This window comes from Pelobates fuscus, chromosome 5, assembly GCF_036172605.1.
Source record: "Pelobates fuscus isolate aPelFus1 chromosome 5, aPelFus1.pri, whole genome shotgun sequence".
Taxonomy (NCBI): domain Eukaryota; kingdom Metazoa; phylum Chordata; class Amphibia; order Anura; family Pelobatidae; genus Pelobates; species Pelobates fuscus.
In genome coordinates this window covers 208,088,626-208,113,516 of record NC_086321.1, presented here as the reverse complement: position 1 = coordinate 208,113,516, position 24,891 = coordinate 208,088,626, and the positions used below count along the sequence as shown (strand labels likewise).

Sequence of the window (24,891 nt, the reverse complement as noted above, 5' to 3'; positions counted from 1 at the left end):
AATTTTAAACCCGTTAGTACACCCGAGATTTTGATCATCCTCAAGTCTCTCAGGGCATCGTCCTCATCGCTGGATCCCTGCACTGCTCAGCTGGTGAAGGATGCCGCTGATGTTTTGGCCCCCTATATTGCAGACATTGTTAGTATGTCATTTGCCACCGGAGTTGTTCCTGGCATTCTGAAGCAGGCTGTGGTTATCCCCCTGCTGAAGACTCCAACTGTGCCACGCTCCGAGTTGAGCAACAATCGACCTATTTCCACCTTGCCTTTTTTGGCCAAGATCATCGAGAGAGCGGCGGTATGGCAGATTCAGCCTCACCTGGAATCTAATTACATTCTGGATGACTTCCAATCGGGATTTCGACCTGGTAGAGGGACAGAGACTGCCCTGGTTAAAGTCCACGACGATCTCCTGTGGGCCTTGGACAGAGGGGAGGAAATTGCCCTGGTACTCCTGGATTTATCGGCGGCCTTCGATACCATCGATCATGATAGATTGACAGAGAGGCTACTTACTGTGGCTGGTGTGGATGACAGGGCGCTGGCTTGGGTGACCTCGTTTCTCCACGACAGGGTTCAAAGGGTAAAATTGGGAACATTTTACTCCTCTAACATCGCCCTGACGTGTGGAGTCCCCCAGGGTTCGGCTTTATCTCCAATCCTGTTTAACATCTATATGAGGCCACTGACCCATATCATCCGCCGCCACATGCTTCCCTATCATATCTATGCCGACGATACCCAGTTGTACTTTCGCCTGGCCAAGAAAAAGGAGGATCAAATCAATCTTTCTTCCTGCCTACAGGATATCCAGTCGTGGATGGGAGCCAATTATTTAAAACTTAATGGCTCCAAAACTGAATGCATCATCTTCAGTAACCAGGAGGTGAATAGTATCTTTCCCTCATGGCCGGACTCGTTTTCTCCATCTCCGAGTCCTGCCACCAAGGTCAGAGATCTGGGAGTCATTTTCGACTCTAGGTTGACACTGAAGCCCCAGATCAATCAGGTGGTAAGCTCTTGCCACTACCACCTGAAGCTTCTGAGGTCTATTTTTAGATTTATTGCCCCCTCCGATCAAATCTCGGTGGTCAACGCCATCATCGGTAGCCGATTGGACTACTGCAATGTCCTGTACCTTGGACTGCCTCAGAACATCATACACAAGCTACAGTTGATACAGAACGCAGCTGCAAGGCTACTTACGGGTGTGGCCCGCAATGACCATATCACTCTATCTTTAAAAGCCCTGCACTGGCTGCCCGTTCGTGAACGGGTTCTGTTTAAAAATGGTTGTTTGGTATATAAGGCAATCCACGGTATGGGACCAGACTATTTGAAGGATAAATTCACACGCTATGCTCCCAGTCGATCCTTGAGATCGGCTGATTTAGCCTTATTGAAGATTCCAAATTTTAAAAAGAAAAAGTGCGGAGGGAGGACGAGTGATGTTCAGGGAGCGCAATTTTGGAACTCCCTGCCTCTGACATTAAGACTTGAGAATGATCTACTGAAGTTCCGCCGGAGCTTAAAAACTTTTATTTGCTCAGGCATACGGGATTACATGAAATTTTTAACCTGGTTCAAATGCATGTGATTATAATGCTGTTGTGTGCTGGATATTGTTTTGCTTGTTTTTGATTGCTGGTATGCGCATCGAGACCCTATGGGTAATAAGACTGTGTTTCTTAAGAATTTTAATAAATAAATAAATAAATAAATAATGGAATATGTGAGGAGTATGTGTGTGGGCTTGCCCGGGACCTCCTCTCGGGTAGAACCCGACTTAAGATAAAACGGCATTGCTGCTAAGGGACATAAAACGTGGTAACATAGTCAAGCGAGTATACTATACACTTGAGTAGAATGCAGGCAAGCAGTGAACCAAACATTAGCCTAACTTAAAATCTGGACTCGTGCAATATCAATATGACCACAAAAGGCAGTCATATGACACTGAGTATTAATCTAAACAAATAATTTTTTAACATGCTGTTAAATTACGTGTAGAAAAGAAACATTATGGACTAGAAATTAAATGAGAGCTATTTGTTGGCCGGAATAACTGTAACCATTAACCAATGCACAGTGAATTTTGAATAGTAGCACTAATGCTGAAATGCTCTGAGGCTCTGAAACAAATATACTACATGCAATGCAGGCTCCCATCGCTATGATATGAATCTTATATAAACACGTATAACCCACCAAATTGTTCAGGAGGGCAGATTTAGAGTTATGACTGAAAGACCAATGCCTTCATATAAGTTAAGTTAGAAGGTACATTACCTCACCTATGGATCGAACAAAGAGAACTGGCAATTGCCCGAATAACACAATTGAATCACCTAGAAAGAAAAACAGCCACAACGTCAGGATTTACTAATAAAGCGTGAAAATAATTAACAGGCAAGCGCTTGTTTGATCTGAATGAATTATCACATAAAATGTCAGACATGCCATCAATCCGTAAGATTGTGACGTATGTGTAATAAATTAAGGAGTTGATACATATTTAAAAACCTATAGTTCCATATCACCATAATAGCCATAAACCGTTTGTTAAATCCATTGACAGACATGAGAATTGAGTGTTTGTGTGGTTTAGCTGACTTTGAAGAATCAAAAGGATAGTTAGAATGCGATCGTTCGTATACTTAAAGGGACACTCCAGGCACCCAGACCACTTCTGCTCATTGGAGTGGTCTGGGTGCCAACTCCCACTACTCTGAACCCTGCAAGTGTAATTATTGCAGTTTTTCATAAACTGCAATAATTACATTGCAGGGTTAACTCCACCTCTAGTGGCTGTCTATTAGACAGCCACTAGAGGTCACTTCCTAGTTTCTAGCACAGGTTTCCTGTGCTAGAGCGTCGCTGGACGTCCTCACGCTGTGTGAGGACCTCCAGCGTCGCTCAAAACCCCATAGGAAAGCATTGAAATGATTTTTCAATGCTTTCCTATGGGGAGACGTAATGCGCATGCGCGGCATTTCCGCGCATGCGCATTAGGTCTCCTCGGCCAGTGGGTGAGATTAGTCTCGCCCACCGGCCGACGTAATCACAAGGAGGAGCGTCGCGGAGGCGGAGACAGCGGCGAGGGTCATCGCCGCTGTCCCAGGTAAGTCACTGAAGGGGATTTCACCCCTTCAGTAACCGGGGATTGGGGGGTGGGAGGGAGAGAGACCCTCCAGTGCCAGAAAAACGGATCATTTTTCTGGCACTGGAGTTTCCCTTTAATTGTATGTGAGTTTGCAGAGTCTCATTGCGGTTCGTGTGTTTGTGCAGCTATCGTTTAAGTTCGTGCTTTAGTTCGTGAGAATTAGGTAATATATTTTGTGGGGATTAGATAATGTAACAAGCGATATGTGCGTATGAAAATATTATTGCCCAACGAAGCACACAAGACCCGTATGACTAGTCTTCCGTTGGCGGGCTCGGGGGGTCCGTTCGTGGGACGAACGACTATACTTACATCGGTCAGCTTGTTTGATTCAAATCGTTTACGAGAACCAAACCGTTCGTGAAAACGCAGGAACTTCTCCAGAGGTCGGCTTCCTTACCGCCTTGACCCGGAAGAGGATCTCCAAGAATATGGCTCCTTTTGAGAATATGGCTACAGGTAGGGCAGGGCCAGGTAAGTGTTCCCCTGTGTAGAAGGTAAGTAAAATGGCGATTTACACCCACCGGAAGTTGCGGTATGCAAATCGACAGACTGAAAACGATAATGGGGAGCAGTCTGGTGTCCCTTAAGAAGGGAAACCAAACTCTTCCACCACTACAGGCCCAGCCTTACATATATATATATATATATATATATATATTTATATATACACATATATATATATACACACACACACAAAATAGTAGAAGCTTGGCACTCTCCTTTATAGAATTTTCAACATACTTGCCCAGGTGCTATCCACATCCAATATATAAAAATAATAATCAAGGATGCACTAACAGGACAAAATATGATTTAATGTACTATAATTACATTCAGCAAAATTTAATTATATTACATTAAATCATATTTTTTTCAAGATCTTGAAACGTCTAGGGTCGAAACGTTGATTATTTTGCTAAATGTTGTTATATTACATTAAATCACATTGTTTTTTCTCTAAGTCCTGTGAGTGCATCCTTGATTATTATTTGTGTGTATATATATATATATATATATATATATATATATATGTGTGTTTGTGTGTGTGTGTGACTCTGACAAGGGCCAAATAGTGATGACTAGACAACTGAGTGAGAACATCTCCAAAACAGCAAGTCTTTTAGGGAGTTCCCAGTATTTCCAACTAAAAGTGGTGCAAGGAAGGACAACTGGTGAACCAGAGTCAGGATCATGTTCATGGTCGCTGCCCAAATAATTGACTTTCCATGACAGACAGGTGCAGGAGATGCCTCCACAGCTGCGCATAGCCACCATGAACAGGGTGGTTAATTCCATACCCTAGTCATGTTTTTTTTTAACAGATACCCTATGCATGGTAGTTCTGTGCACAAGGGCAGAGATACACGCCTAAGTGATGCATCAAGCGGAAGCAGCTATGTTGGACATTTACATTGATGCCTGTAGACTTGCATTTCTTATTGCAAACCGAAATCAAGAACCACAGAGTTGTAATGCTCACTGTGGGGAGGACTGATGTAATTCTTTAACTGGTTCCCACCTGTAAACTATTACTGTATTTTGTATTAATAATGGAAACTTTAATAAAAATATGATTGTCAAATAAAAGGATCATGGGTGCCCAAGGCTTATCGATGAACATGGAGAACAAAGGCCAGCCCGTTTGGTCATATCAAACAGAAGAGCTACTGTAGCTGAAATTGCTGAAAAGCTCAGTGCTGGTTGTGATAGAAAGGTGTGCAACACAGTTTGCTGTGTATGGGACTTTGTAGCTGTAGACTGTTTAAAGTGCCCATGATAACCCATGTCCAAAATAGAAAGAGCCTTCATCTGATGAATCCGGTGGTTGGCCAGGTGCATTTGCCTCGTTTAACTAGCGAAGAGATGGTAGCAGGATGCACTATGTAAAGAAGGCAGACTGGCAGAGGCAGCATTGTGCTCTGGGATATGCTCTGCTAGGAAACCTTGGGTCCTGGCTTTCATGTGGATGTTACATTGATATATACCACCTACCTAGAGATCGATGCAGACCATGTACATCTTTCATGGAAATGGTGTTCCCTAAAGGCAATGGCCTCTTTCAGTAGAATAATACACCCTGGCACTCTGTAAACATTGTTCAATAATGGTTTGATAACATGACAAAGAGTTCAAGGTGTATCCTTGTCCACCAATTCCCTAGATCTCAATCTGGTTGAGTATCTGTGGATGTGCTGGAACAACAAATATGATACATGAAGGCCCCACCTCGCAACTTGCAGGACTTAAAGGATCTGCTTCTAATGTGTGTATATATATATATATTGAAATAATATGATTTTGCCTATCTTTGAACAGGCTTTAACTATAGGACTGTATAAAACAAACACATCTAAAGCATTCAAATGGACATTGAAAGGTGGTTCCCATATTCCCTAACCACCTCTTGTACACTCTGGAGTCTCTGAGCATGCATCTCATCATGGTTTGTATTGCTTTTGTTAGAAGAGCTTTACGATATGTGATCTTTACAGGAGCACCCCAGAGCATCCCCTTATTCAGACTTTAAAAAAGTGCCAAAACATAAATGAGAAATCTATTTAGTTATATGCTGGAGTGTTCCTTTGCTAGTAATCTGCTTTATATGGATTCTAGTACTCTGCATTTATCTTATTCTAGTCGATTTCTTGGAATTTTCATTCTGAGAAATGTATACTTATGCCAGAAGACTGACCTGCCAATAGTATGAAATTTTATTTAGAATAGGGTCAGTTTAACATAATGCATAATAAGCACAAGAACTACTTTTTTTTTTTTTTTAATAATCTTCATCTTCGTTATTTAAATTGTTTAATAATTTTATAGACAATGTGTTTTTGGTGTGTATTGTTGTCTTATATCAATTTTAAATCTGAAATTAGATTCAGAGATGAAAAAATATTAACTGTGTCTCCCCCTTGTGGACATCTCATTCTATAAATATGCATGCAGACGTAGTTCACCGTATTAGTTTACTAAATACCAACTGCGCATTAGAATCCTTGTAATTACGTCTTTGCGTATATCAAACACGTCACATTTTGACGGGTTCACAAAAGAGAAAACCTTAAACTTGTATTATATGCTGTACGATTATAGCAGGAATGTTAGGAACCAGGACGGATTGTTTATTTAAATTATTGTGCCTTAGTGGATTTAACTTTATTGTGATATCATATAATTAAACTTTTAGTTTTTTGTAATATTCTCTCTACACTAAATATATTAAATACAGACTGAACATTTAGGATAAAGAAACCAACTTGGATTAAACTTTAAATCTGGCTAAATATAGATTATTAACTAAATGATTATCGGATAGTGATCCTCCCAACTCTCATCTTACTTATTTATGTTTTTTATAATTCAAATAAAAATAACCATACACTTCACAATTTGAATAACGAATTATGTTTGACCAAATTAGCCTGAACCCTACTGCTCCACAAAAGTAGAATTGAAATGGCAGGAGACAGTAAATATGTCATAATTAATGGCTTAATGTGATCAATTCTATTGCTTCTTTCCTGGCAAATTCTTTCAGTATAATATGCCTTTTCTAACTTTAGACACCAGCATTATGAGGATTATTTAACTTACTGCATGAGGATATATTGTTACTGTTTGTGCATCCTATGGAGAATCCTTCACAAAATATTATAGGATTTAATATGAAACACTGGAGAAAACAACCACAAAGCTACTATAAAACTATTTGACTAGCAGGAAGTTATCCGTTTGTTTTTTTTTGTTTTGTTTTTTAAAGAGGTTTAAAGGAGGTTTATATTGTATGACAATTCTTGGGTAGAAAGCTTATAACTATCACCTTGACTTTTTACCAAATATAACCAGTCCAACTTGGCTCCTGCTATTAGCTGTATAAATTGGATCCACTTGCATCTGTATAATAGTCATTAATAGCTTTCCCTACATCTTATTATATCTGAATTAAGTAAAAAAAATAAAGCTTAAATTATGTATAATGGGACCACTGTCAACAAATATTTTGATGTAAAAAGAAATACCTTGGTCTTTTCTTTCTGCTGAATTTAGTGGGGACAAAATTCTGAAGAAAGACAGCAAAAACAGGATGCATGTCTGACCCATGTAGGAACTAAATGCATTATAAATATATTTTATTATTATTAGTTTTTGGTACTGCTTCATTATCCAAATAAAAAAGGCCTTTCTTGTAACTATAGTTGCCTTTAAAGTGGTTTCACTACCTTATTGTTAATGCACAGTGTTGGAGTTTTAACTGATCTAAAGAAACAATCCTTCTTGCTTAACGTCATAGATTTGTCAGTTCCTTCTTCTGGATATCAAAAATAAAGAATGCTGTTTTAATAAATAAAACAAAACAGTTCTCCATTCAATCATTATTCATAAAAGCATTATTTAATTCATCTCATATAGAGAATTTAAAAACATCAGTAGGCACAAACAGACCAGATACCAGGCAAGCAAATCAATCCCTGAACATATAAAATGTGTCCCAGCAAAATATATACAGCGCTACAGAATGTGCTGGCGCTATATAAATAATACAATAATAAGAATAATACGAATGTTGTCAGTCTAAGCATTTTGTAACCTGTGTACCTTATCACATTCTCACTAACTTTGTTTAGGCTGCCCCAAAAAGAGACCCATCTCCCACAGGTGAATAATCAGACTTTGGAAACAAAACTTATTAACCATTCACTGTGCTAAAAAAAGTTATTCTCCTATGAAACTAATCATAAATTATTAGATAGGAGTTATCATAAGAAGTAGTCCAAGGGAGGTTGGCAAAAAGAGTCACCAGTGACATCACAAGGAGATGGATCAGGAAGTTCTATATACTGTAACCTAGCGAGTCTCTGAAAAACTGTATGGTTAGCGTTCACTGTTACATTTTCTATGCAAGATTGTGGGTACCCAGCTGGGAAACTCACCAAAGATTTTAGTAAGCTGCTTTTCATCTTCCTTATATTAATAAAGTGTGTGATATTTTGCCATTGGATCCAGGTGTTTCTCATCTCCCCCAGTAAAATACCTTTAAGCTAAGACATTGTGCTACTGAAGCTTTGTGCAAAGTGTGGGATATACCCCTCTCAAGGGGAGCCACAAAATCTTAGAGCCAGGGTTGAAGAGACTCTGGTCAAAGTGAGTGGGAACCCTAGATATATAAAACAATTTCACTATATTAACATTCAGTTTGGTTTGCACTATTATGTTTTTATATTATTATTTACAGATTTGATTTTCAGGAGATGGTTTGTTCAAGGGACTCTCTAGGCAGAGGATTTTACTCACCTGGTCCCAGCGCCGGGAGCCTTGTAAAGCCGCGCCCTCTATTTCGTCAAAATGACGAAATAGGTGGGCGCAAGCAGAGAGCAATCAGACGCTTCCATTTGGAAGCGTCATTGCTCCCTTGTGCGCATGCGCGACTTCGCCACACATGAGCACATACTTCATGCCACCCTCATACATTCATGCCACCCACTGAAGTCCTGAGCGCACTACCGCGCATGCGTGCTGTGTGCGCGGCCGCGAGCTGAGCTGACTGCTCAGCTCGCGGTCTTTGCCCGCCCCCTCTCCTCTGCTGACAGGCAGAAGAGAGAAGGCGCGCACACAGTGCCTTCTCTCTCCTGCACACATCAGACGTATTTTAACACGTCTGACGTGTATATGGCTTTTTTAGGGCCATACATGATAGGAAGTCCCTCTGGTGGCCGTCTGAGTGACGGCCACTGGAGGTATTCCTATCAATCAATGTAAACACTGTATTTTCTCAGAAAATACAGTGTTTACATTAAATTGCCTGCAGGGAGCTATAGATCTCACCTGAACAACTACATTAAGCTGTAGTTGTTCAGGTGACTATAGTGTCCCTTTAAGTATAATGTATAGTGTTTACCACTGTTTGCATGTCTTTTTTTTTTTTTTGGTCACTATATATCATGTTTTGGTATAGTGCTGTTGGTTTTTGTACACAAGTTTTTTAAGCCCACACAGATTTATTTAAAAAAAAAAATTCCTGAGGTCGGCGCATTGTCTCTTTCTTTTATCTCTTTATCTCTTCTTTCTCCTTTTCTCATCCTGTTGGTGCATCTTATGTTCCTAGGTTTTCTTTTGTACTTTTGGGGCAGTTGTTTACCTTTGTTAACAGGGAAAATGGGTTAGGAACATGTAAGTATAGTATTATGTTCATTGCGTATAATGGGAGTCACAAATCGATACTGCAACCTTGTTCTACTTTTCACACCTTATATTCAGATGTATATTATGCTGATCACAGTATATATTGATGCTTTTGCCTTTTTCTTATGAAGGGAGCATCACACATGTAGGCAGCTGCTTTAAATATTTAAGCAGTCTAGTTGGATATTTCTTTTTATTTATTCATTAGATCTGTGGTCGTACAATTGCCCCTTTGTTGCTCTGAATAGTGAGGTTAGTTTCAGAAGCTCTTATGAGGATATTCTAATAACTCCCCTAACCACAAAATCTAGCACATAATGAAAATGTGAGTGTTGGCTTAGGAGAGCCTTGTTATTATTTAAAACTGCCCAGTGTTCATATCCAGACTTCTAAAGATGTGGTTGTATCAGTAACATGGGAAAAGAGTGTATGTGTGGTTTCTGTAAAAGTATTTGTCACAATAATATATTAAAGTGAGTTAATCTTTACTGAACAGATTAAATGAACATAACAGGAAGCAGCATCAATAAATACATCTTCTGATAGATGACCAAAGTTGTTTATATTGAGTGTGGCAGGCTTTTAGGTGCATTACAAGGCTCTATTGATGTTTCTACATATATTAGCTTAAAAATTATTCGGCTTAGGTAGAGAAATATATGATACTTAATTATTCTGATTTGCACTTCTGCTCCATTCAAATTTATTTATATTGCAATGTATCTCTTTAGAATGGAGGTTTGGCCCGAAGTAGAATCTAAAGTGCTCTTGAAAGTATCGTGAAGGAACTGTTTAAAACAAAAACATTCACTTTAAAAATACGTTTTTTGATGGAAAAAATGTCTGGAGAACTAATATTGGGAAGCTATTAGTTAGTGAACTACCATACATGATTTTGATTTTGTGGTATCATTAAATATATCTTAATTTTGTTGAAGATGATATGTGTTGACAGAAATGAAACCCACTTCAGGCCTGAAGGCTTTATTCACTAAGCAGTGAATTGCGGTGTGCAGACGTTGTAGAAAATCTTAGCCAAGAAGGTAGTTAGGCCAAGTTATCAAAATTAGGCCTCATTTGTCGTCACATTCAGCTCACTATTAAATTCACAATCCTGAAAGTTATAAGAAAAGTTGTCACACCATGATGTATACTCTTAACTCTTAGATTAGATTCATAGTTGTTGAATATTAGATTTTGGTGCATCTATTAAAAAATACAGAATTAAAAACTACATTCAAACTATCACAGCAGTAGTTTCAATGTGGTGGCAAACAAAGGCTTGTGGTATCACTGATTGAAAATATTCAGTTCTGCAATACATGTTAAGTAGAGATGTCGCGAACATAAAATTTTCTGTTCGCGAACGACGAACGTGAATTTCCGCAAATGTTCGCGAACGGGTGAACCGGGCGAACCGCCATAGACTTCAATGGGCAGGCGAATTTTAAAACCCACAGGGACTCTTTCTGGCCACAATAGTGATGGAAAAGTTGTTTCAAGGGGACTAACACCTGGACTGTGGCATGCCGGAGGGGGATCCATGGCAAAACTCCCATGGAAAATTACATAGTTGATGCAGAGTCTGGTTTTAATCCATAAAGGGCATAAATCACCTAACATTCCTAAATTGTTTGGAATAACATGCTTTAAAACATCAGGTATGATGTTGTATCGATCAGGTAGTGTAAGGGTTACGCCTGCTTCACAGTGACAGACCAAACTCCCCGTTTAACGCACCGCAAACACCGCAAACTGTTGTCAGAGGCAGACACACCAAAAAAATGCCACACTGCTGAGCTCTGAAATGACGGCATTCTGGTGGTGGCAACAGCATGCGTTGATTGGCGTGCTGTCTGGCTGACCCCGGGTGCCGATGCATGCTGTCTGACTGTGCCACTAGCTCCTTGCGACGACCTCCCCCTGCTTCCAACTCGTCTCCTCCTCCTCTCTTTCTCCCCATCTGTACTTTCCCCCTGTTCTTCTTCTCTTCTAGCGGGCATCCACGTGACATCCACGGACGCATCGTCATCATCAACCACTTCACTTGTATCTGACAACTCAACAAAGGAAGCAGCAGCGGGTACAACATCATCATCATCACACCGTACGTCCATGTGTGTAATGCTGCCTTTTCGAGTTCAGGGTACGTGGCCTCTGAACACTGGGCAAATGTACACTACTGTTACACCAGATATGAGTTGCACTGGTGTGACACTGTGCCCTGGCCGGCCCTGAAACGCACACGTGTGAAGGAAACTGACTGCTATTATATTACTGTCAAAAAAGTTTAGTTTTTTTTAAATGTTGTGACACCAGATATGAGTGGTGGCACTGGGCAAGTGGGCACAGTATACGCTGTGAGCCTGACACACACGCTGGCAGGCAGGCAACTGCAATTAGATTACACAGGAAAAAAAAAAAAGCAGACTGATGTTCTAGCCCTAAAAAGGGCTTTTTGGGCTGCTGTCCTTACAGCAGAGATCAGATGAGTCCTTCAGGACTGTAGTGGACACTGAATACACTAGCCTAGCTATCGATTTCCCTATTAAATCAGCAGCAGCTACACTGTCCCTCCTCTCACTAAGAATGCAGCTTCTGGGGGGCGGGGCCTAGCTGTCATGGAGGAAAGACGCACTTCATGTGAGCTCCCTCAATATCTCACTTTAAGCAGCTGTCAACAAACGAATTTCACCCCAGAAGGGGATGACCCAGCAATGTTGCTCCTACCTGACCTACCCGACATGCTTAATAGCGGTCAGCAACTTGACGGAGTCTTACTTACCTCCGCGTGGCAAGTGTGGCCTGGTGCTCACCGTGCGGGAGAGGCGGCCGATCTCCCGATCCTGGCATGCCCAAAAGCAGCTACTTCCCGGCATGAGCTCCGTTACCCCCCCTCGGACCGGTGGGGGTTATCCCGGTCCACCCCTGAGAGGCTGTCTGGAGCTAATGGACGCACAGAGCACAGCCGCCCAGGCTGACATACTCATCTGCGACTCTCCCAATATGGCGGCAGCCGCGTGTCCTCCTGGCACTAGCAAAGCATGGCAGGATGTTGAGTCTAAGCTGGACAGACTCTTTAATCAATTTTGGAAGCAAATAACAAGCAGGAAGCCCCAACAAGCTCCACCACAGCTAAGCGAAGCAGTCCCCATTAAAATCCACCAACGCAAAAGGCATCGAAGACGGGACCGGAGGCACAAACAGAAATGCAAAGCCTTATATACATACACACAGTGGGTGGAGTATCTCGGTTTAGGGTAAAAGATGATGGTATAAAAACAGATGGAATAGAGACTTGCCTTTGTTGTTCCAGGTATCAGGGACTCCCAGGGTCTGCACCTGGCGCCCAGAAGGTATCGGATGAGCACAAGCAGTAAACAGCAGCCTGCCAAGCATGTCCCACTATAGCCGTTCATGTATTATGTTATTCACTAGTCTCATCTCATGGGGCGACTCACACTTGATTTATAACTAGTGGTGGAGCTGCTGATATAAATACACAGTTGATAACGTGCAAGCTACACCCTAAACATGACAGCCATCTTTCACAACAATGTACTGCTATATACTCATACCCTCAGTGCAACTAGCCATGATATACGTACGTTCAGCCTAGCATGCTCAAATATAACACACTTCTGTCTAAAAAAAAACAAAAAAAAACAATGCAGCTTCTGAATGAATCTAAAATGGATGCTGTCCAGGAGGTGGGAGGGTCTAGGAGGGAGGGTCTGCTGCTGATTGGCTGGAATGTGTCTGCTGACTGTGAGGTACAGGGTCAAAGTTTACTCAATGATGACGAATATGGGGCGGACTGAACATCGCATATGTTCGCCATCCGTGGCGAACGCGAACAAGCTATGTTCGCCGGGAACTATTCGCCAGCGAACTATTCGGGACATCTATAATGTTAAGTTCTAAACATAGGCATGCACAAAAGATTTGCCAGATGTATGCAGGCACACCCTACTGTAGGTCCAATTTGCCATTTTGTCTTCCTTATACTGCATAAAGATCCCTGCCTGTACATTTGAAACCTTTTAATTAAAAAAACAACACACAAACTAAAATGTATTTATTTATTAAAAATAATAATAATTTTTGTTATAAATTTAAATTGAATAGATGTTGGCCTTCTATAACAAACATTACTTGGTAATCACCCTAATGAAATGTATGATACAAGTCGTTGGTTTTAAAATGTTTGTAATTAGTATAAATATCACATTTCTCTTCTGTATGTGCTTATGTCACGTTCCTTTTAATAGATTACGTCATGTAATATTGCAAAAATCATGCAGTGAGATTATGTGAGGTGTTTTTTTTTTTCTAAACACACCCATTTACTTTAAAAGTGCCTTTCAGTTCAAAGCTGTCATTAATATTTAAAGAAGATTCTACACTAACAAACAAGCATAGACTAGATGAATAAGTATAAAAAAGCACTATTACTATGTTATAAACCATAAGGCTTAAGATAATTATTTGTCTGTGAGTAAATTAATTCAGTTGGTGACTGAAAAAAAAAGCGGAATTGAGGGAGCATGCATTTCTCAGGAGTGGTACTGCCATAAATACCAACATTTATAGAAAGTACAGATTAAGGAACAGCGCATACACAAAAATTCAGTTTTAAATCTTATAATGCATTGTTAATATATACTTAAAAGCACTGTCACTTTAATTAAATGTTGAGTTATATATATATATTAACAATGCACATACTACGGATTCATTTAATGCACTTTAATTCATATTAATTAAGCACTGTCATTCTTTAACCCCTTAGTGACCAGACCATTTTTTTTATTTTCTTACCGCTAAGGACCAGGGCTGTTTTTACATTTCTGCAGCGTTTGCGTTTAGCTGTAATCTTTCTATTACTCATTTACTGTACACACACATATTATATACCATTTTCTTGTCATTAAATGGTCTTTCTAAAGATATCATTATTTTCATCATATCATATAAAATATTACAAAATTATAAAATATGAAGAAAACAAACAAACACTTTTTCTAACTTTGACCCCCAAAATCTGTTACGCATCTACAACCACCAAAAAACACCCATGATAAATAGTTTCTAGATTTTGTCCTGAGTTTATAAATACCCAATGTTAACATGTTCTTAGCTTTTTTTTTTTTTTTGCAAGTTATAGGGAAGTAAGTACAAGTAGCACTTTACTATTTCCAAACCATTTTTTTTTTCAAAATGAATGAGAGAAAAAAAAAAAGATATCTGTCAGGAATCCCTGAATAACCCTTCACATGTATATATTTTTTTAAAGAAGACAACCGAAGGTATTAAACTTGGGGTATTTTGACTCTTTCATGCAACCATTTTACCACCAATCTATGCCAAACTAAAAAAATAATAATAATTGGTGGTGTTTTTGACACACATAGCAATTTAAGAATACTTGTACTGAGAACTTTAAGGGTTACTGCCAAAGAAAACCCCAATATGTGTTCAGCAACATCTCCTGAGTACAGTGATACCCCCCATGTATAGGTGTGTATAGGTGTGTATAGGTGTGTATAAGTGTGTATAGGTGTGTCTGGTTCTCTGGGGGCTAAAAGACCTTATTTGGAGGATGCACATTCCAGTTTTTGTGTGTGCTGTTCCTCAATCTGTACGTTGGCTGAGATGCTGACTTTCAGCATGTTTTTAGAGTAATTTAAAGCAGTGAATACAAGGGTTTTTTTTGCAAGAACATTTTCCTACCAGTGAACCACGAGCTTCTCCTTACCTTTCATACCCTTAGCCTATGTGACTGTAGTAGTTCTATGGTACTCCTATTACCTTTCCTACTGCTCACTCAATGCTTCTTTTCTAGCACTTCACCCTTTCTACCTCTTTCCATTGGGGACCCAACTCACATCCTCTGATCTGGAGACCCTTGTCTCCTAACTATAAAAAGTTTGTCTATGTTGAATGTTCCAGTGGATTTCAAAACCACTTTTATGCAGATGATGTCTAGAACTTCTTTTCTTGAATTTCTCTAAATAGATGGTTGTGTGTTTTCTGAAATGCATTCAAATATATATATTTTTTCACTGTGCAAATGTTCATTCTTGTTTGTCAATATCCCTTCAGGACAATAGAGATATCATTACCACACTAGTTTCTGTGAGCCAAACTTGTCATTTAAAATTTTGATGTCTTGTCCAGCCATTATACTGTAATGTGGAATAAGTTGCAACTTTATAAATAATTACAATTTTAATAATGTATTGTAATAACTTTTTTGTTTAGTAGATGGCATTCTTATCAGGGGTGGCGGTCCGGTGACCGAGACCCAGAATGCCTGATGTTGATAATAGGAGTCACTGTGTGGAAATGGACTATCAGGGCCTGGTGCTGGGTAATCACATGCCACCAGCGTTTGTGCGGCCACATACCAGGGCCCTGATGCAGCTTCTGCGGATCCCAGGTGCCAGATGACAATATGCAGACCCAGTGGCGTACATACCGGGGTCGCAGGGGTCGCGGCTGCGACCGGGCCCGGCCCACCAGGGGGCCCGGCCGCCCTGCGACCCCGGTATGTATGTCACTGGGCCAGCCTCTTCTCCTGGGGGGCCCAAGAGCCGGCCACCTCAGGGCCCCCCGAGGCTGGCCCTGCTGTCACCCGGCTGGCCGGTCCTGCAGGCGCGCGAGGGAGCACTGTCTCCTAGGTGCTTCCTCTTCAGCTCCCTCGCGCACCGCACTGATACCGGAGCCGGAAGATGACGTCATCTTCCGGCTCCGGTATCAGTGCGGCGCGCGAGGGAGCTGAAGAGGAAGCACACAGGAGACAGTGCTCCCTCGCGCGCCCGCAGGACCGGCCAGCCTGACTGCCCGCCGGGTGACCGGCCCCCCAGGAGCCCAGCAGCACCACTGGACCCCAGGGAATCCCCTCAGCTCTCCCACAGGTAAGGAGGCTGGGGGGATTTAAAAAAAAAGGTGTTTGTGAGTGTTAGTGTATGTTAGTGTTAGTGAGTGTGTGTGTTTGTGAGTGTGAGTGTATGTTAGTGTGTGTGAGTGTATGTTAGTGTGTGTGAGTGTATGTTAGTGTGTGTTAGTGAGTGTGTTAGTGTGTGTGAGTGTATGTTAGTGAGTGTATGTTAGTGTGTGTTTGTGAGTGTGAGTGTGTGTTTGTGAGTGTGAGTGTATGTTTGTGAGTGTGAGTGTATGTTAGTGTGTGTGAGTGTATGTTAGTGTGTGTGAGTGTATGTTAGTGTGTGTGAGTGTGTGTGAGTGTGTGTGAGTGAGTGTGTTAGTGTGTGTGAGTGTATGTTAGTGTGTGTTTGTGAGTGTTAGTGTGTGTTTGTGAGTGTATGTTTGTGAGTGTGAGTGAGTGTATGTTAGTGTGTGTTTGTATGTTAGTGTGTGTTTGTATGTTAGTGTGTGTTTGTGAGTGTTAGTGTGTGTGAGTGTATGTTAGTGTGTGTGAGTGTGTTAGAGTGTGTTATAGTGTGAGTGTGTTAGTGTGTGAGTGTATGTTAGTGTGTGAGTGTATGTTAGTGTGTGTTTGTGAGTGTGAGTGTGTGTTAGTGTTAGATTGTGTGTGTTAGTGTGTGTGTTAGTGTGTTAGTCTTAGAGTGTGTGTGTGTTAGAGTGTGTTAGTGTGTGTGTCTGTTACTGAGTATGTTTGTGTGCATCTGTTAGTGAGTGTGTATGTATGTCTGTCACTGAGTGTGTGTCTGTCAGTAAATGTGTGCGTCTGTTCATGAGAGTGTGTGTGTCTTAAGCACTTACCTTTCTCCAGCGCCGGACTCCCTTGGCGCTGGGAATCTTTCCGCCCCGATCCGCCTCTCAGCTCCGAATGCGCATGCGTGGCAAGAGCCACGCGCGCATTCAAACCGCCCATAGGAAAGCATTATTCAATGCTTTCCTATGGACGTTCAGCGTCTTCTCACTGTGATTTTCACAGTGAGAATCGCAGAAAATCCTCTAGCGGCTGTCAATGAGACAGCCGCTAGAGGCTGGATTAACCCTCAGTGAAACATAGCCGTTTCTCTGAAACGGCTATGTTTTCAGCTGCAGGGTTAAAACTAGAGACCTGGCACCCAGACCACTTCATTGAGCTGATGTGATCTGGGTGTCTGTAGTGGTCCTTTAAGTGTATGTGTTTATGCATGCACTTGCGTACATACCGCGGTCACACAGGTCGCAGCCCTGCGACCCGGTGCCCGCCGCCATGTGTTGCGGCCCCAGCCCGCACAGAGTAAGCGCGTGGGGGGGCCCACGGATCAGTTTTCGCACCGGGGCCCCATGGGTTGTGTGTACGCCACTGTGCAGACCTCCCAGGATATGAATAGGGAGGCTCTGCAGCAGATATGTATCCAGTACTAGACAAAAAGCAAGACTAGAACAGACACCAAAGAAGATAGCAAGACAAGACTAGAAGAACCCAGAACCGGAGAAGGATAGAAAGCAGAACCAGAACATGTACACAATACATAAGGAAAACATGAACAGGGCAGGACTGTACATGAACTGGGAATACAAGACAAATAAAACAAGACAAGAGATACAAGGTAAAACAAGAGGATACATAACTAAGTACTAATATGTGCAATAAACATTGGAGATTTAGACATACATAAATGGCCAAGATGTATGTAGCCCACCACTGCGCCAAAGTACTCCAATTATGGTGGGTCCCAACTGCCTAGATATGCATGACTAAATAAACAATAATAAAACAAACACAGCACTTACCTACAAACAAAGGAGCAGAGGTAATGACACCACTGCCTGCAGGACCAGACTGAAATTAAAAGGATTAATGGGAAAGGAACGGGTGTGGCAACAAAAAAACAAACACTTAAAGGAATCCAAGAGCAGTAATGGAATAAAGGAATGAACCCAGAAAACCCAGCATAAAGAAAGCCAGACATGGAATAGAGAGCAAGAAAAACCAAGAAACTAAACAAGAATTGTCAAAAGAGTACTGGATACCAGAAGCCATTGCCAGAAATGATCCGCAACCAGGAACAGGATGTCACAATTCTATGCCTTTGGCTTGTTTAATGGAGGCCATTATTAACCAGTGAAAATTCATAAATTATCAAAGCCTGAGTGTGGCTTTCTACTTGTGAATTATTTGTGGTACACTATTCCGATTTTATTTATCATATACTAAAAATGCATACAAACAACAATATTTTGGGAATCAGCTAGAAACCTGAGGACAGAAGGGTGCACCCGCACCTCCCACGCCTCACCCTTCTGTCAGTCCCTACATTGGCTTCCTGTAAGATATAGGGCTAAATTTCAAATTCTGGTTCTTGCTCTCAAATCTCTACATAATGCTGCTCCCACCTATCTATCCTCCCTTATACACAAGTATGTCCCATCTAGGCCCTTATGATCTGCTGAAGACTTACGTCTATCTTCTGTCCGTACTCCCACCTCTGATGCTCGCCTTCAAGATTTCTTGAGGGCTTCACCGTTCCTGTGGAACTCGCTTCCCTCCTCCGTTAGATGCTCACCCTGTCTTTTAAAATTGTTAAAAAACCCACTTCTTCATAAAAGCGTATCAATTAAACTGTTAATAGCTCCCGACTGATTCCTCTGCTGCAACTATCACTAGTCTAATACTATCGTTACCTTATTGTGTCATTTTACCCCACTTACTCTAGCATGTAAGCTCATTGAGCAGGGCCCTCAACCCCTCTGTTCCTGTGTGTCCAACTTGTCTGGTTACAACTACATGTCTGTTCGTCCACCAATTGCTGCAGAATTTGATGGCGCTATATAAATAATAACATAATAATAATAATAATAATAGAGAATGTTTCTAGTTTTGGCTAGTGAAATCTTGAATCTGAAATTGACTTTGCATTCACATTGAATTCTCACTGTAATGAATGACCCTGCAAGAAATTACCAAAATTAATGTAAAATCTTTGTATAAATGGATTTCCAGTTTATATTTGAAATGCTCTTTGGGTATAGTTTGGAGGTATATCACAATATAACCTTTCAAATCTTCAAATCTCTTAGATACTAATTATACAGGATACTGGTTTTAACCTTCATGATCTTTTTGCCATGATTTATTTGTAAAAATTGATAGTAATTCCTATGAAATTGTCTTTTTTCTTTTTTTCTTCTTTTAGGTTGGTGGACACACAATGTTACCAATCCGTTGGATGCCTCCTGAAAGTATTATGTATAGGAAATTTACCACAGAAAGTGATGTTTGGAGTTTAGGGGTTGTTTTATGGGAAATATTCACCTATGGAAAGCAACCATGGTATCAACTATCAAACAATGAGGTTTGTGTTTTTTATACTCATGAGGGAACTGAATTGGAAAAAGAGTAACATATATTCAATAAAACAAATATTTGGTTGACCAAGTCAGATATATAGATGAAATGGTTTTAGTGTTTGTTTAATTGCAGCCACCAATTAGCAGTCGCTAACAGTGAAATTGTGTAGCATTGAATCAGATGTGAGTCGCTGTCTTTACCAACAGCCATTTTAAACACTATCGATTTGTCAGTAACAGACAAGCATATAAATGGTGCATCACATAGCTTACAATCTAATTTCAGCAAGTCAGGCAGTGAAGTGAGAAATAGTGCTTTTTCATAAGTAGCTGACAAGGAAATTAAAATTAAATTAAATTAAATGTTTAATTTGCAATTTCCCAAATATAAACCCATGCTCTATTGGTGTCATAATTTGTAACATTGTATTGTCTGAACCATTGACAATATAATTAATGATAATAAAGATCCTACAAATAATGATGATAATGAGATTTAATGTTTGTAGTTTCACTGTTTAGTTTAATGTATGACAGTTACATTGAAATACTCGAAACTTACAGTAGTTTGTAACTTTGTTAATATTTTGCAAATATTACATTTCTCTTTTAGGTGATCGAGTGTATTACTCAAGGTCGAGTCTTACAGAGACCTCGCACTTGCCCAAAAGAAGTATATGATTTAATGCTGGGGTGCTGGCAGAGGGAGCCACATATGAGGCTGAATATCAAGGAAATACACAGCCTCCTTCAGAACTTGTCCAAGGCATCTCCTGTATACCTCGATATCCTCGGCTAAGAGTTCATGCTGTTTCCAATATGAGCTTTGGTGGATGAATGTGGTGAACTCCCGCTAAACTTCATGAAATGTGTTATAACCTCTGACAGTATTACTGGCAAAGATGCTGACAAGCTTTCAAAAAGGGCAAGCAACACTAACTTCTTCATCTGTACAATACACAATATTGAATATTTGCCATTCATTGGTTGTATCTTCTTCCTTCATTCTGGGCCTTTATCTTTTTACCTTCTGCAGTCTTTCTTTGGTTGTCTATCACTGTCTTTTCTTCTTTATGCTTCTGCCTTTCTGTAACTCAGCATACATAGAAAAAGGCCTTAAAACGTTTTCTGTTAATCAGCAGGCACGCATGTCTGTCTACCACATCAAACAATGCCTTCTTGTATTCCTGCCTTCGATGTGGATGAAAAAAAGGGAAAAATGTAAACAAAAAGGTGACATGGACTTTACCACTTCCTGCTGCACTCACCTGTAGAGCGTCCACTGACATTTAGTCAACTCTACTCTTTGGCTACATGCAGTAATGACAGCCATTTTCTGAAAAGAGACATGTAGGAGATTGCAGGAAAAGTGGTCGGGAAAATTTGCTGTATTGAGGAGGCATGTAAATGGAGCCACGTTGTTTATCTACCTAGAAAAATTGCAAAACATATTACTCAGAAAAAATAATAATAAACCTTCCTCCAGTGTGCACATCTATTCATTTTAACACAAGGTAAAGAGAGACTTGCTGTCTATGATAATATATGTTCAGCCCCTTATTAAATGCAGTAAATCAAGTATTATGATGCATTAAAGCAAAATGACTTATTTAAGAGACTTTGATCGTCACAGAGAGATGTTGAGTTCATCTAAAACAGTGCCCGACCGACAATCTAACCAATTCACCAGTTTACAAAACCCTACAATACAGCTACTTTGAGAAAAGTGCGCAGATATCTATTTTTGGGACATTTTTCACTGGCGAGAAAATGTTAGATTTGTGTTGCAAAGATGGCCAGAGGAATATTGCATAAAACACCTATGTATTACAAGCAACAGAACCAGCTACACCTGTTTGGGAAGCAGGGTCCTTCAAACAATGTCATAACCAAAAGATGTCTGAAATGTATATTCCTATGGTTTGTTTGTCACCCTCTTATTCCTCTGTGGCCTCTGATATGAAGTTCATATTTCTATATATCAGATTGTAAAAAGTAGAGACCTTTCTAAAATGTTTGTGATGTTAAATCAGGAGACAGCGCATGCTTATATATGTTACCGGCATGATGTGTCCAATGCAAAGATATTGAAAGTTGCTCTCAAGAACACATAAAAAAAAACCTATATCATGATCGCATTTAACATAGAGTAGACAGACATTCTTTTAACCGTTAGTGAAGCACGGAGGTCGGTTTAATCTATTACAAGCCCCTCGGCCTCTGTAAAAGTCAGTTAGTTAAGAACGTGTAGCACAGTAAAGGAAATTGCATTGTGTATAGGTAAATGTAAATAAACTGCAGTATATTGAAATGAAATGGATAGCTGTAAAATACATTTGATTTGAGAAAAAAATATATAAATATCAAAAATTGCCTCTGAAACAGAGGCTTTAGCACAGAGAATTGTTTCATTTTGGGGTCTGCTAATGATTGTACAACATTTTTATCAATGTTTTGAAAAGTGAAACAATTATACATGTGCGATAGTTAATGTGCAGTTTCTTAGTTTCATTGTTGAAAACCTATCTTAAACTTTTCTTCTGTTTATTTCTTTTTTCTTTTATAGACTGATGTTTGCAGTATTTTTCTTGCCCAGGTTTTCAGTACAAACAGGTGCCTGATAACACCAGACAGCTTAGTTAAAATGGTCGCCGAATTGTTGGACAGTCTGAAGGCTTGGGATTTAGAAATCCGTTAGAAAGTATGAGAATGTCTTACATTCTGTACTGTGTACTGCTGCACTTCTGATTTCAACCACATTTATTCACCTAAGATATTGCTCACGCATTGATAAGCTGTGTACAGTGTTTTTGAAAAGTATTCTTCACACTATAAGGCAAGCTGGTAATAGCTTCAAAAGCAAGATTAAATTCTCTTGTTGCCTGCCATGTGAGACATATCCTCTCAAAATACATATATATGCATTTATTGGTAAACATAAATATGTTTGGAATTAATGTACAGTTTGAACATAAGTGTGTGATATGACATAATCCATATAAACAAATGATACATTTATTTTAATGAGATTCAGGATTATGTTTCCACATCATTTATCTAGATCTGTTGGATAATGAGGTTTCTATAGCACATATTGGATACAGTGGGCCTCATGTTGCAATACTCTACATCAGTGATTTAGGGTTTACTGTGTGGTGAATGTGTATTGGTGAAATATTAACCCTGTGAGTATCATAAGGGTCACAATTATGCTTTGATTGCACATGGTGCATATACACTTGGTAGTCAAGGGTTATGTAAGTGGATATTACTGAAATTAGGGAAATAAATATTTCTCTTGATGAGATGTAATTAAAGCCAATATTATATCTCATTTTTTTCTCTGCATAGGCTCGTTAACACTGCCCGCCTCTTCCCTGTATTTGTAATGTGCCTACAAGCAACATAGTATGTTAGGCTCGAAACAAAAATGATCTAGTATAACTTTTTTAAAATTATATAGGATGTAGAACTGCAGATTGTGGCGCTACATTTCTCGCAAATTAACAGAATTTGATCTTTTCAAAATGACTGCTTGTAACCAAGCTCTGTATAGGCTGAGGAAGCTTAGATGCAGTTGTTGCCTAATTAAAAGTACGGCCCTGACTTAATCAAATTTGTAGCACGCTGCCATTGCCACGTTTTCATTGGCTTAGCCACACTCAATCAGAGATGGCACTACAATCAGTGACAGGGAAAGGAACCATATAATAGATGAGTTTCCAGAAACATACATTTCATTTTAAGATAGCATTGTTTTACGAAATAAAACACACCTATTTATACACCGGCCATACTGTTTCTTATTACAGCATTTACATATCACTGCTATATTGTTGGTCTTTCTTTTTATTTTATTTTTCAAAATAAGTCAAATCATTTGATACAACCCATTCCCAGTTCCTAATTAAAGGATCATCTGTGTGTTCTCCCACTCCTAAACTCTTCTTTTTGCACTATTATATTATTTGATGTATGTATTTCTAGAAGGAGTTGTATATTCTTATTTGGGATTTTTAGTGCTCATGGCAGTCATCGGTTGTATAATATACAGCAATGGCTAACACAGTATAAGTGTATAAGTAAAAGCAACTACCAGTTGAACTTGTTGTCACTTTTAAGTGATCTTGGAACAACCATCAAAATACGACCAAGAAAAATGAATTCTGAAACCACTGCTTTTGAAAGAATGTATTTTTGTTTCATTTTTTTTTAAACTGAAACAACCATTAAAGGACAAAATTAAATGGGAAATGTCTCTGTGAAAGTATATTTCTTACTATACTAATAAGGTGTCATCAATTGTATTATTTCTAATTTGTAAAATGTGTACTACTTTAAACATTTCTAAGGAACATTACATACCTGCATGGGTTGAATTACAAAATTGCCTGGCGACCAAGGCTTCTAGTAGTAAACAGAAAGCTGTAAAATAAGGTTCACATATTCATTTTTTTTTTTTTTTTTTTTGTAATTCTTTATTTGTATACGACATGGGTGCTGAATATACGGTCATCCAAGGTTACAAACCTGGTATGTTACAAATCCCAGATTGTATACATATGCAAAGAAGTACTGTTTTGGTAACAAACACCATGGTGCTATTGGTCGCCCGTGCCTGTAAAGTCAGCTGAGCGAACAGTTCTTACTATCGGTGGTTCCCCTGTTCGTTTGTTTGCCTTGTATGCTGTTCCCAGTGATTCGCTCCCTCTGTGGTGGCTGTGCGGGTGTTGTTTCTTAGTGGTTTCGTGTGGTGAGTGTCTTGTTAACCCTGGAAGATCGTCCTATAACACTACTTGTATGGGTCGAGGTTTTGGTTCCCGTCGAACGTATAGAGTAGGTTCCACGGAAATAGTAATAAGCAGAAAGATAGGAGGGGGTGGGAGAAGGGGGGGGGGTATGGGGGAGGAGACCTATCTTTTGTTGGCAATGTTGAGGTGTGTTATGTGAGGTTGGCCAGGTTGGAGTTTTCCCACGGTTCCCATATCTTCTGGAAGGCTTGTAAGGTGCCTCTTACTCTAGCCGTTAAGTTATCCATCAAGTGGACTTCCTTGATCCGCCTTATCACCCCGGCCCTGGGCGGGATGGTTGGTTTGAGCCAACCGGAGGCTACCGTTCTCCTAGCTGCCAGGGTGATTCTGTGGATCAACTTCTGCTCGTGTCTCGACCAGCCGTCTATGGTTCTGCTTAATAGGAAGAGCCACGGGTCAAGGTTTGGAGCTCTAGAGAAAATCTGGGTGACTAGGTCTTGTATCTGCTTCCAGAATGGGCCTA

At 40.0% G+C, this 24,891-nt stretch overlaps 1 protein-coding gene across 6 annotated transcripts in view; it reads left to right on the top strand.

The window, feature by feature from the left end:
• The window catches only part of NTRK2 (neurotrophic receptor tyrosine kinase 2), a 230,715-nt gene extending 206,844 nt beyond the window's left edge, over positions 1–23,871 (top strand). For all 6 annotated transcript variants that reach the window (XM_063454989.1, XM_063454987.1, XM_063454988.1 and 3 more), the window contains 2 exons: positions 19,464–19,622; positions 20,231–23,871. In XM_063454989.1, coding sequence (XP_063311059.1) covers positions 19,464–19,622; positions 20,231–20,416 — 345 coding nt within the window. In that variant the 3' untranslated portion in view covers positions 20,417–23,871. The remainder of the gene's footprint in view (positions 1–19,463; positions 19,623–20,230) is intronic.
• The last annotated feature ends 1,020 nt before the right edge of the window (positions 23,872–24,891 follow it).